The 14,670-nt window shown below is 33.5% G+C and overlaps 1 protein-coding gene across 4 annotated transcripts in view; it reads left to right on the forward strand.

Annotated features, from left to right (window-relative positions):
* Window positions 1–14,670, forward strand: part of LOC118180962 (uncharacterized) — a 41,004-nt gene that overhangs the window by 11,801 nt on the left and 14,533 nt on the right. For 2 of the 4 annotated variants that reach the window (XM_085826095.1, XM_085826096.1), the window contains exons 2-4: window positions 5,826–6,034; window positions 8,121–8,213; window positions 12,148–12,259. In XM_085826095.1, the coding sequence (XP_085682221.1) occupies window positions 12,178–12,259 (82 nt within the window). In that variant the 5' untranslated portion in view covers window positions 5,826–6,034; window positions 8,121–8,213; window positions 12,148–12,177. The remainder of the gene's footprint in view (window positions 1–5,825; window positions 6,035–8,120; window positions 8,214–12,147; window positions 12,260–14,670) is intronic. The other 2 variants (XM_035350046.2, XM_035350047.2) reach the window with 1 other exon arrangement.

Consider the following 14,670-nt stretch of genomic DNA (forward strand, 5'->3'; position numbering starts at 1 on the left):
AAGGAAGTCAAGCTTCTTACAATTTGTTTTTATAACGAGTATAAAACTTTCCCAAATATTAGTATAGGAACCGGGAGACCGCATTAAAAGTTAGATTTCGTTACTTGTCGAAAATTATTTTTTAAACAAGAAATAAAGAAAATAATAATAATAAAAAAACTGAAAGGTTCAGATACTAACAATCGCCCAAAAGGATTTATTAAGATTTTTTTTATGCTCTCGCTAAGTTCGCAGTCTACTAGTCTGCTATTACACTCACTCGTGCTAACCCATTTCTTTTTGTCTTTTTACCTTTATTATTAAGCACCATTGCACTTACGAGATATACAGTTCAACAGCAAAATTTCAAAAAATTAAAAAGCAGCATATATTTAGAATATCCAGTGCAGTATTAAGCATTGGCATACCTTTTTCTATTTTTTTTTTTTTTAGTCTTTTCTAAGTTTATAATTACATTATTCAGTTTCCTTAGTAAGACGATTTGCAAAACTTTTTTTTTTTTTTTTTGCTTTTTTATTAATAACGTTTTGTGTGTTAACTTTATTTATTAAATATCACATTCTTCGCACTTACGCCTGTTATAAACACGCTGACTCTTGTGCACCCGAGTACAGCTTCCAACTCTTCGGTTCAGTCGTTCTCGGAACTCCACGTACTCTCGAGACTCTCCAAGCGATGCACTCGACGATACACAAGAGTATAACTCTCGACTTAGCACAGTCTAAGACAAAACTCGACGATGCACTAATTCGCGATGCACTAGAGTCTCTCGAAGCACTCGACGACCAACTCGGCGCTAGACTTCGAGACACTCGCTCAATGACTGACTATCAGCTCGCTAGACGAGGCACACACACTGACTGTGGACCAGCAGGATTTATATAGCTTTCGGCTTGTGTTCGAGAACATTCTGGGCTAAACCGGTAAGAATTCGTTCCAAAAGGTTCTCCATCCGTCCATGGTATATCGCCAATTTTGTCGCCAAATCTGGCAACCATGCCTTCCTTTGCCATTTTATGGCAACCCTAAAACTACTTTGCGGGGAAGCTATCTCACCTGTACATTTCGTAACAATATCATTTAGATAATTTTGATCATTTCAAATACAATAAAAAAACATCAACATAATTTTTTTGTGTTTCTCGGTTCCTAATAACCTTCATTTTTATAACTTTTTATAGCATTCTTTCAAATCTCTATCACCATTTAGACTAATATGATTACTTTCTTTATCCTCAATATTTTATGAAGCATTTTTATCAGAACAGTGATTTTTAAACAAGGTCGACTTGACGAACTTCTAAAGCTATGCTATTTTTTAGGAATTCCTAAAACTATCATATTTTTTTTTATGAAACCATTATGCTCATTACAAAAAATAGCTGCTAGGAAACATGAAAATGCATCAGTATTGCTTGTATTTTATGTGAAAAAGAATTGGATTGGATTATTTAATTATGGCAAAGCACACGAGGGTTATCTGCCTAAAGGGAGGGGTGCCTTCGTGGAGGACTTTCTAAGGGAAACTGGCTCGTATACACGTTACACATAGGGAAAACCCCGAAAACGCCCATGCAGCCAGCCCGTTCGCGTGATTCGAACCTCGGACCAAACTACCAGTGTTCAGCGTCATTCCGCTCGGCCGCTGGTGGGCCATGTGAAAAAGGAAAAGATCATTACTTCACAGTTTTACTCATAAAAACAGCTTTAGTTTCCATTATTTTAGGTAACACTGATGACAGAAGAAAAAAAAATATTTAATTGGTTAATAATTGGTTAATTTTACGAGTTGTTTTATAATCAATATTAAGCGTTATTCAAAAATTCCTTTGAATTTTGATTTTGACCCGTGGAACTCCTAGAAAAGTTGCTTGAGTACGCATACGGCTGCAGAATACATTTTGAAGACCACTGCTGTAAAACTTCATCTTGGATGTCCGTTTAAAGTGCAAAATTTTAAGTTTATATTCTTAAAATTGAATTAATATCAATATCATGCTTCCGTTTTCGTGTTACTTAATAAAGTTAGGAAAAAAATCGGAACAAAAACAAATAACATTATAAATTCAAATTGCATGGTTAGTTTCACTAACAGTTTAACTACGTTTGTACGCAGGTGTTTCCTTATAGTACATGGAATAATCTTTAAAACATCCTATTTTTACAATAAAAGTTTTTGAAGCTAATTCTAGATGCATTAATTTATCAGTTATCTCCAAAGTTGCCATCCATTGTGTTCAAGCTCACAATCTGAATCTAAACTTAAGGATTAATGAAAATGGTTGCTACATTTATACCTAAGCTATAACATGTTCCATTCTGATTTAGCAAACAACTATTACTCCTGATGTGTGTCTGCGAATCGTTCTCAGTTACGCAATCATTATATAGCCAGCTTAAGTTGTAGAGACATTAGGTATTTTTTGGAAGCAGGAGTGATGAAAAATGAGCAACTTCTTCTTCGGGAATTGAACCACGGAACTCTGGAATCCGCGTCCAGCGCACAGACCACCACACCACGAAAGCATGATTAGAAGGCGGGAGAAGTACCTTATAAAGTGTACAGTTAAAGTTTCTAATTTATCCTTATTTTTGTTGCGTGTTACCAGTTACGTTTTGATAATTCGTTACCCAGTTACTAAAATATTAAACTATATAAAACAGATGTTTAAGTCATTTATGGGATTTCAGTAATACGAAAATTGCAGTCTTCATAATTTTCTCACTTAGATACTTTAATAAGAGGGAAAAGAATCACATATATTACTTTATTTATTCCTTAAATCTTAATACTTCCTTCCAACGATAGGGAAAAAAATACAGATAACAAATGAGAGATAAAAGAAAACATTTAATGAAGAACGTAAAACAATTTATTACTTTTATAATATAACGCATTCTCGTTAACTCTAAGTATTATTCTTACACATGCTATCAAATGTCCTAAGCTTAAAAAAATTTCAAAACCAAAAGTTACTAAATGAAAAAAAATGCTCAATGAAAGAAAGTGGGCCATCTAATAGGTATTCGCCTTCAGGTGGTTGTTCAGTGTTTCAAATTTCCTGATCATTTATTGTCCCTGCAACTAAAGAGTCATTATTAATTGTCAGATATTTTTCAAGCCCCGAGTCTTCACATTTGAATTAATGGGAACTGCTAATTTATTTTGATTTCAGGAGAAAATCTAAAATTTAAAATGTAATTTGACGGGGATTTTACAAAAGTGATGAATATTTTCACAGAAAGATATTTAAAAAATGTCAAACTTGTAAATCAGTATTCCATACAGCATGTCTTACAGAAATTACAGCAGCTTTTTCAAAAAAACTTAAATGTGATCCTCAAATATGTTTTTAAAAATAATGTTAGAACTTATTAAGAAACTTGCGCAGCGACTAAAATGTTCCTTGTAAGTTTCACTAAAATTAAGTAAATTCTGCTCTTATTTTTAGAATTCTGCACTTTCATAAACTTGAAGTTGGATTGCAAGTAAATAAGTTGACATTTAGTTATTATTTTGTATTTATCGGGCCAACCTATATTAACCAAAACAAGACTTTAAATTTTATGTATTTCTTCTATAAAGTCTTAATTTTTCTCAGCTTGGTTCTGAATATTGGGCATTGTAAGGAAGATTATGTGTTAAAAAACCGGACATATTCTAAATTAAGTGCTATAGTCTTACTTTCTAATTCTTAGAAAGTCCTCCACGAAGGCATTCATCCCCTTAGGCAGATAGCCCTAGTGTGCTTTGCCATAAATAAATAAACCAATGTACCAATTGATCATTGTATTATAATTGTCAGAGAATTTCAGTATTGTTATCATATGTACTAATATTTGAAGCAGTAGTCCTTTAACTTACTATTATTTTGCACTTACGGTTCACGAAATATTTGCATTTGTAATTATATCTTACTTTTTACATTGATATTGTACTATTGGACTTGTATTATGCAGTATATTTATAATTGCAATTTCATTATGTACCAATTGCACATTGTATTATAATCGTCAGAGAATCTCAGTATTTGCTATCATATGTACTAATGCCTGGGCGGTTGGGTGAGCGTTGTGTGGAGGGCGCTTTTGATCAGTTTGACTGCCCTCTGGATGGTCCGAGCGTCGGGCCTCGGCTTTTGGTGCTGGGCGCAAATGTGGCTCCTACACATTGGCTCTAGACAGTGGTGGGCACGGTGCAATACCGATTAACCATTATGGTAAAGGGACAGTGCCCGTGCTCCCCGTTACCTATACCTATACCTTATTATTTAACCATTATTTTTATTTTTGATATCTAACAGTTCTAGCCGATAGAAATACAAAACTCAAATTCTGTTTGCTCTGCTGTTGGCACATCAGCTATTTTGCATGATACATCTGAATATTTTATAGTATCAGTGTTCATAAAAGAAGTAGAAACAAACCGGGTAACTATTTTTCTATCCTAGAATATGAAAGGCAGGAGTGTTAATTTAGTTCCTTCATCCAGGAGATAAATGGTCAGACCATTTACTACCCATATGCCTAGAGGCCACAATTTCGAAACTTAATTTAGACTACTGCCGTTTATTTGGCGTGACTTTTGTCCCTCGTTGCTTTCCATTTGTTTTGCCCACTTTCAGTACAAAAGACGATGGTTTTCCCACCTTTATCTTACTTTCTTCCGCCCAAAGACACAGTGGTTAGTGACTCTGACTATTGCACCGAAAGGCCCGGATTCCAATCTTGGAGAAGGCATGAATGTTTGCAAATGTATAGCTTCTTTGCGGCATGCTAGCACCCTTAATGTATGGTGAGCCGAAAGTCTTCTAGTGTGGTTTGGTGGTAAGGGTGGTAGACTCTCGGACCCATCCCCCGGCATGCTCTGTCTCAAAATTAGGGGGGAACTGAGCAAAATCATGTTGTCATTTATATAGTGTCGAAGGCTCTTTCCAACGACAGACGTAATCTTGTACTCTTTGTCACGATATATTTCGTGGGCTTGTCCTGATGAAGTCAGACCAGCGGGATTAGTCACAACAACACAACACAACACAACTTCACTTTTCCGTTCTCGGAGATTCCCCAGAAGCTTAGTTTTCTTATCTAGCTTATTAAGGCTCCCTAGTTCCTGAGAATAATAAGCAGAGGAACTGCAGCATGTTGTTAATAAACAGAAGGACCGCATAAGCAATTTAATGATCCTTATTAGTTTCTTCAATTTTTAAAAGATGTCTTAGCTCTGCATGCATGATAGTCTTTCTTTAATCGGTTATTTTTAGCTTACTTTAATGATTTATTGACGTAAAGTACTGTTTTTGTTTCTTATTTTGTATTGCACAAATTTTCCCTTAAAATCTTCCTATACAAGTGGCTGCTATAGGGCTACAAATGAAGTAAGGAACCTTTACTGAAACTCACTGTTATTTTATTATTTCTTTGACTAATCCTTTAAAAGAATACCACATATCACTTCCTTGATTCGAACAATGCAAAAAGTAGAGTGTTTTAATTATAAGAAAGAAAATGCAGAAGATGAGCTATATATTATTCTTTTTACCATTCGGTATAGTTTTAATAAATAAGTGAGTCTAAGGTAAATAATGATGTTTCAAAACCATTTAGTTGAAACTCAAAATATTGCATTACATGCCATGCAAAATTCCTTTGGATAGCACTCATTTGTGCTTTCGTAAGAAGCAAACGATGCTTTTCAGAAAGTTACTTTGTAAACAGGATTTATCAGTAATTTGCGACTGATGTTTGAAGAATTCCCAAACGCTCACCCAAAGTGACAACTGTAAAGCCATTTAAGAAAGAATGATTATCGTGTTCTATTTCAGGAAACTACTAATCTGAAGGAAGACTCGATGGCATTAAGAGAAGTTAGCAACAGTTCTGTCCTTAATACTTGCTTTGTGAATATTTCAAGATGTTTTTCTCTAAAGTCGTCTCTTGCTCCATATAAGTAGGACGAATTGTGCGCAGACCTGAAGCAGTTAACTGTAGGTTGAATGGAAAGGACAGTTTGTCATTGATGCAGATAACTTAGGTAAGTTGCTAACATTATGTTTTCTTTATTTTGTTTAGAAATGTTATGCTGTTCAAGCAGTGTTGGAACTTCAAAGTTTTTCTGCTGTCACACATCGATCAAAAGATCAGTCTATGACCTCCACAGCGCTACTAAAATAACCAGATGTCTGTCACTGATGACCCCATGATGACCAGTGTTAATACTTGGAAATATCAATATCAAACAAATTTTTAAGTTGAAAATCCAACATTTTAATTTATCAAGTTCGGTAAACAATCAAATACCTCATAATAAAACTAATAAGCCTCCGACTTGCAAACGAATCGGAATTAATTAGTTGCTTAATCGTTAATACAGCTCTTAATTTGACCTCTGAAATAATACAGTCAGAAACATCATACTGATTGTATTATGGAAATCGCAAATTTCGCTATTTTAAATGCATAAAAATAACCTTTTACCAGCTTCCCAAAAGAAAAAGTCTTAAAATTTAGAATTCCATTTTAAGTTGTGTTACAAATCATTGTCATTCTTATCTTCAAAACAAAGAATAATTCAATTAAACATTTTTTTTTATTTTGCATTAATTTAGTATATTTTGTTTGTTAAGAGTCCGTATAAACTTTGTGAAAAACATGCCAGAAGAGCAGTAAAAAATTAACAAAAAATTTGGAATAATTTTTATAACTTCTCCGGATATTTTTTCAATTTTCAGCCTAAACATAAATAGTATAGTTAATATTAAAAAGTATGGCAACACTTAACGCTCTGTAAAAGTAAACAGTAATCAGCTGAGTGCGTTAAAGCCACAAATGTTTTTTTTTTTTTTTTTCACTTTTGCCTTTTTTAATGAAGATGCCTCATGTAGTTGCTTTTATTCTTTTTACTTCTGTTATAAATTTTAATTATTCTCTGTAAAATATAGCCGCAGGCATTACAAACACTAGATTAATAAATTCTGAGAAAACATCAGAGTAAAGTAAGAAAATTACAGTTATCAGTCATGAAAAAACTTTCCATCTTGTGACCTTAATATTAAAATATTTGTACTCGAAAACTGCTGCGACATAACTTTTTAGATACATCATCTGAGTACCAAACTTGACTAGATTTTTTCTACACAGAAATAATTTCATATTATTTCCTGAATATCAGAATTTGAATTACTTTGACTAATTTCAGATTAAAGATCACGATTTTATTAAGTTTTCGTCAACCAGTAACACTTTCATTACACTGCAGTCTTACATTCGATCTTATAATAGCCGAGCGCTAAAAACCGCTGAACGCTGGTCCTTCAGTCCGGGCTTCGAGTCCCCTCGAACAGGCTTGTTGGGCGTTTTGCTCATGTTGTAAAATGGGATATGAGCTAACTTCCCTTAAAAAGACTTCCACGAGGCATCCGTCTCTTTCCCTGCAATGTCAAATGACGGAGTACGTAATAAATAATAATCCGATTTTATAGATTTTATAGATTTTTATAGATATCGAGGATTTTTAACCAAAAATTCTTTATGCTAAACTACTGGTCTGTGCATTTGGTTAGGTTAGGTTTGGTTATTTGAACATGGCAAGAAACACAAGGGCTATCAGTCTAAGAGAAGGGATGCTATCGTGGAGGACTTTCTAAGGAAAACTGGTTTGTAGTGACGTTACACATAAAGGCAAGGAAAAAATCAATCATGCAGTCCGTTCGCCTGGGCTTGAATCCTGGTGGAACTACTAGTATTCAGCATTTTAAACCACTCGGCCACAGGTCAGACTTATATTTACATTTATTGCAGAAGAACTTGTAGATGTGATGTACGCCATAAGCACGAAATTTGAGTATTTTCTGGGGAAAAGATTTGACATATTAGCTTGGATAAACCTACCCCTTTCAAACATTGTAATAGCTCACATATTTAAGATACAAAGTATTTATCGAATTATGTGAAATTATAGATCATTTAACACAATACAAACTTACTAGTCATTTGATGAAAAAATATAGCATTGTGCTTTAAACATCTTTCAAACTGATTTTGATTAAATTAGCTGAAACAATTCGTTCAATATAATTTAAGAACTAAGAAAATACTTTTTCCATCTCATGTACTTTTAGAATTAGCAAAGCTGTTTTTGATAGCCAGTCAAAGAAGTAGATGCCGATGCTAAGCTAGAGAAAAAACATGTCAAATTCTCTTTAATCAATCAGGTAAGGGCATAGAGAAATCATTTATAAGCATCTCTTAAAAAAGCTCAGTTTATCATTTTTTTATGCAGTAAATAATTTATAAGAATTTACTTTTTGTATTATTTATACTACTTAGAAATGTTTAAAGCAATAACTCTATTTTCATATGGTTAAATTTACCACAACTATAAAATTTAAATTATCAACTATTTCAGGTTATGAAAATTTAACAAGTCTGACGAAAGTAAACAAATACGTATGAAAACTAGTTCAGTAGAATTATTCATAATTATTTTCAGCAATAAACATTATTGTTTATCATATTAATTTAAAAATAAAATGAAAATCTGAAAGCTTTTAGATTTTATATTAGGACCAAAAAGGCGTTTTTTTTGACGTTTTATGTGTTACCTTTATTTATGAAATATCACGTTCTTCGCACTTTAAACACATAAAATTCAGTTCAACCTCAATATTACGTAATATTTAAGAACAGCATATCTTTAGAATTTCCGATACAAAGTCTAGAGTGCTGGAGATAAAAATGTTTCTTTTCTGCACAGGGTTGCCATTGTTCACTTTGATATCGTTGAATTTTTTAATCAAAAATTCGTTAAAGTTTTACAAAATCGGAAATAGATAATAAATGGAAATCCAAAATTCGCGTTTCCAAGTACCCATGTTCCGTTGGAGGAATACGTTATTCAAAATTTGATCACTCTACGTACCGTTGTTTTTTCATAATGCGAGAAACATTACTGCATTCATGCAGATTCTTCTTTATTTAGTTTCTTTAACTATAATACATAGTGATAATACTTGGTGGCAGCAGTTTGAATAGTGAATCAACGCAAAAAGTTAAACGATGCAAAATGCTGTTTTGAGACTAATAGCCCTTTCGGTTTAACGCCCCTTTGGGTTAAAAAGAAATCTATTCTAATTTAACCATTAATAAAGAGAAGTATTATTTACTTGTGGCAGAGCTGCCGCTATCAGTAAGCTTGTAAATTATTTTGGGAAAAAAAAGGCGATCTGCCTTGTCTCTTCCTTTGCTATGGTTTGTAGTAGTGGAGCTTTATACTAAAAAACCCCCTTCGCGTCCACCAGCGGTCGAGCGCTGAAGTCGCTGACCACTGGTAGTTCAACTTAGGCTCGATTGTACGCGAGCGGATGGCTGCATGGCGGTTTCGTGGTTTTGTCTATGTATAACGTGGATATGAGCCAGTTTCTCTCAGGAAATACTCCACGAGGCATCCCTCTATTTTGGCTAGATAGCCCTAGTATGCAGTAACGAAATAAACAAAACCTAAACTCATAACCCAATCGACCTGCAAGCAATCCTGCAGCAGTCCTTTGGCACAGAAGCTTGGTGTTAGAAATGTTAGTCTTTATATTTACATTTATTGCAAAAAAGTTAGTCTTTAAAAGTTAGTCTTTATGTTACGTTACGTTCTTTGCTATAAATTCTCTAACATTTACATTCCAAACGGCTCGGCAAGTATTGCCATTACATGAAAGATAATATAATTTATTTCATACCATTCCTTGCATGTGATGTAAATGCAAGCTATTTTCCATTACAAAAGATTCGTAAAAAACATTATTATTATGATTAATTAAAAAAAAAGTTGGGGAATTTCACATATAAGCTTATATATATATATATATGATACATGACTGTAATTACAAGTAGTGTTTTTTTGAGAAGCTTTACATATCGTTAAGATTATCACCATCTAGTTAAGTTTAACACCAACATTTATGTTTGGCGCCAAGTAGAGTCCCATGACAGGAAAGGAAAGTGTCGAAACGTTTGTACAACTGGCTCTCAAATAAGTTCGAAAGAGTATAAGTTCAAATAAGTCAAAATAAATTAAAAGAAATTTTTTAATGCTACCTTTTACGCAAAACTAGTTATCTAAAATAATTAATTAAAAAGTATTTTTATTTCTATCGCTATTATCTAAAATAATAAGATATAAATATGTTTATGTGTTATTCCGTCAACCCTGAAAGCTGCCTATCGTTGTACCATGAAAGCTGGCGGAGATTTCATTAAAGTTGGTCCAAACGTTCTTGCAGAATTCTCAAGTATCTAACGCCTTTTTATTTAACAAACAATCAGTCTTCTACACTTTTGAATTCTGTGCTTCCTAAACACGCATTTGTCGATTTGGTTTATTTTGTTAGGCCCTCTGAGTTACGGGAAGCTTTGTTTAGAAAGCTATGCCTAAAACATTCTCGTAGTTTCCTTTCTAATATATTACTGTTTTATCGGCTATATTTTGAAATGAGGATATATATGACCACTTCGTGTTCATTAATACACACGTTTCTGATGATCGGATTACATAACATGATGATCGGAAAATAATCCATTGCTTACTGTTTAGAAAGTAAGAAACAAATTTTAATATATATTATTTTAAGATGCATGAAAAAATACAGCAGTCACAATTAATTTATATCCTCGTTTATAAAAACAGAATGGGGCTTATCGAGAATCCATCAAAATTACATCAAACAAAAGCGCAGATGTTAAGATTGTGCATAACTGGCATTAAATCGCACCGCTTGACGACAGTTTAACGTCGACGGCGCAATGCATAAGTTTTTACAAGTAACGTTAGAAAGAAATAATGAGTCCTGCTTTACAGTATCTGATTAAAATTTTTATCTTGATTTGCTATTATTTTAACAGCTAAACTGCGTAAAAAAAGGGGTGGGGTGGGGACAGTTGTATATCTTTCGTTCTACTGGGCCGATTGACGAAATTCAAATTGCACTTTTCATGTCACGGAAGCTCGACTTAGGATGTATATCAGATTTACATATAGCTTTGTTTAATATAGTATTTTGACACAAAATCGGAAATTTTTTTGAAATGAAATGCCAATTGTTTTCCATACTTCGATTTTACGACTCAAATTACGCCAAATTGCTAAGTTTTGTAAAAATCGCCCGAGTCGTTTTTAAAAATTAGCTCTCAAAATTTTAGTTCCTCAATGTTAACTGGATTTGATATATATTTAAAATTATCTCTTTTTTATTAAACTTATTTGATTTTACCTTACTTATCTCCCAAGTCGCCCTTTCCAGACATGAAATACGCAAGTTAAATTTCGTCAATCGGCCCAGTAGAGCAGGAGATATAGAACTGTCCTACTTATTTTTTGCGCAGTGTACTCACGTATTATTGCAACTATATTGACAGAAGCCGCCAAAAATTTCAAAATGTGCTAAAATCTGGCAACCATGCTCATAAAAATCCTTCAGTCACACAACATTGCCATTTTCATATGCGTTGTTTTTGTTGTACTCCAAAAGCTTTTATAAAAAGTAGTTTTGTTTTATGTCTTTATTTTAAAATATATGCTGTAGAATTTGGCAGCAATAGAATTGTTGTAAAATTTCCCGCAGGACTGTTGCAAACTGTTGTAAAATTTCCCGCAGGAATTTTAATGCAAAATCTCTAAAGGAAACAACGAAATGCGTTTGGCGGATAGCCGATATTATCGGTGTTTGCTCAATGCCGTAACTTCGAAATTCTCTGAACTTTTTTTTAAGTGTAAACGTATTGCTGCATACTTAGGGAGAAGAGTAGCGAAAAAAATTACAGAAGGATTTGGAGAAAAATGTGTTTCATTTTTTAATACCTTACGCAAACTAAGAAATGTTAGTTAATACTTAATAGATAAAATTTGTATTTAAAATTACTGAAGCATGTTTCCTTTTCATATGTTAATAATGTTTACTAACTTATAATAAATATTGATGGTCTGGAAATCTTTTTTACGAGAAAGCCTCAAAAACCACCACCTTGCACCCGATAATAGCTTTTATCTTTCAATTGTAAAAATCACCAAATTGCGACAAAGTGGTTAAATTAATACGTACCTTTTAAAAATTTTATATTTTATTAATATGAAAATATTTAATTCATTTATCATTTTAGATTAAAGCCAGGAACTTCAGAACCGAAACTATGCTTCCTCTTTCATTTTTGCTCATTAGCATAAGTTCTTCCTGTATATCTTACATGTATGCTTGGCCGCACTCCGAAGCAGGTAAGATAATATTGCTATCAAAAATCTCTAATATTTAAATATCATGTATGCAATATTTTGATTCATTACACTTGAAATTTATTTAATTTTAGGGAAATCTCCAGTTTAAGGTTTAGAACTTAACTGTAATTTTCCATTTTCAAAAAACATAATAGCAGACTTCGGTACTAATCCAGTGTAATAGATATTATGCTGAAATATGTGGCATTGTAAATTGCTATCTTCCAACAAATAAGGGTATTTGTATTAGATATTAAGGTGACCACAGGGCTTAGTTGCCAGAATTGACAGACTTAATCGATAAGCGCTTATACGGTACCCGCAACAAGTGCCGAGTGTTATGTACTACATCTATTCTTGGGTATTGCATTAACGCGTTCACGCCGTCGTGTACCACCGCTAGCCCGCACTAGTCTGTCTTATCGATCGGCGCGTACCACCGGTGGTACGCATTCGATTGTGTTATTAGATTGCAGCTATTGATATCTTCTATTGATAGTTTCATCAGACGAATCCCTTATTTCCATATCCCTGTTATCTATTATTTATAAAGGGCAAAAATTTAAAAAAAAAAAAAAAAAAAAAAAAACATTCTAACTGCCTTTCTAGTTATACTTATTGGCAGAAATTTGAGGTTAAGATGAAAAAAAAAAAAAAAACCGCACGAGTTACACAACTTACAAAATAAGTACTCACTATACTATTAGCAAACGTACAACTCGTCTGAACAGGTAATAATCGCGCGCCGCCAGATGAAACGCGGCAAAAATTCGAGCGCCGCCTCCGGCGACGAACATAAAAATTGGCCTCGGCGGGAACAGGTTAAACATTTATATGTTATATTAGGTTTTCGGAAAGGTGGCTTGGAATTTTAAAATAATTTGATTGTTGGCTGATATTTTGATTTTAGTACAATGTTCACCATTGAACTTATATTACTTCAAGTTAATTCGGCAGAACAACTCTGTAAATAGTATTTCGTATATTTTAAAATGTATCCTGAACTTTTAGAATTTTTGGAACAAACTCTACCATCATTAATTAAAATTTTAACGGCTCAAACTGAAGCAAAATGTTAAAAAAAAAAAAAAAAAAAAAAAAAAAAAAACTATTACCTGTGGATTGCATCATTTTTTTTTAGCTACGTGCACCTGGATAAATGCCTATTTTTGCCAGCGACCGAGCGGCAAAATCGTCGAACAGCGGTAGTTCCGAACTGGGTTCGATTCCAGGCCAACGGTCTGTCTGCATGGCTGTTTTCGTTGTTTTCCTCATGTGTAACGTGGATACGAGCGAGTATTCTTTAGAATGAAGGCTTCCCCCCCTTGCGGATACTTCTCGTGCACTTTACCATAACCTACCAAGCCAAAACCAAAGACATGGAGGAATAAAACAGATGAATGATAAGCAGTTATCAGAGCGAATCGGAAGTTTAAGCTGAAATGAATGGAAAAGTAACAAGTATCCATTTGCTGTATATTAGTTTCCAAGATGTTCAAAGCAAAGAAATGCATGAAAAGTATAATAAATTGGTCATTCCAGCTTTTGTAGTTTTCTCAAGTTGAATATTATACAGTTAAGAAGTATATTTCTAATCATAAATTTTCTCCGAGAAAAGCGCATAATTTTATGAACAATGTCTTATATGGCAATGGAAAGGCTCTGTAAAAACAAAATGTGTCATTTTTATGTGTTAATCGAAGTGCAGAAACTCGGTGATTTACTTACTTATGGCAAAGCACGCGAAGGCTATCTGCCTAAAATGTGAGATGCCTTCGTCAAGGACTTGCTGCGGGTAAATGGATCGTATACATATTACACATGGGAAAAAACACGAAAATGTCCATGCAGCCAGCTCATTCGCCTGAACTCGAGCCCAGATCGAAACTACCAGAGTGAATTTAGTGACTTTTGGACTCGTTGGTACGCTAGAAAAATCAGTGAAAAACGCATATTGGCTTTAAAAATTAAAATAGTTCACAATTTTATGTGAAAACTTTGCGAAGATATTTGAGAATGAATTTACTGATATACCATACTTTTTTCCAACCTAAAATCAAGAATTCTGAATGCAGATTTAGGAAGCAGTTAGGAACAAAAATTGCTGATTTTGAAGATTGATAATTTATCTTCTAATACAGTCATTCACACGATCGCTGCGATCTACGAGAATACCTGTAGTCGGCAAACTGAGTTTACTTGCCAGCTACGAGATAACTTGTTACTGATCGCCTTAAATCGCCTTTATGCTTAAATCGCCGAGTACGAGTATCGCCGTAACAAATGCATGTAATATTTAATTATTCGACGTACAGGAATGTTACTTACTGTTTGTTACTTAATGACATACTTGGCGTACTGAAATAGATAATTAATTTCCCAAAATGTAGATATAATAACTGAATGTTTAT

Source organism: Stegodyphus dumicola, chromosome 10 (genome assembly GCF_044657685.1).
Source record: "Stegodyphus dumicola isolate Sdum_Otavi_A_Nest chromosome 10, ASM4465768v1".
Lineage (NCBI taxonomy): Eukaryota > Metazoa > Arthropoda > Arachnida > Araneae > Eresidae > Stegodyphus > Stegodyphus dumicola.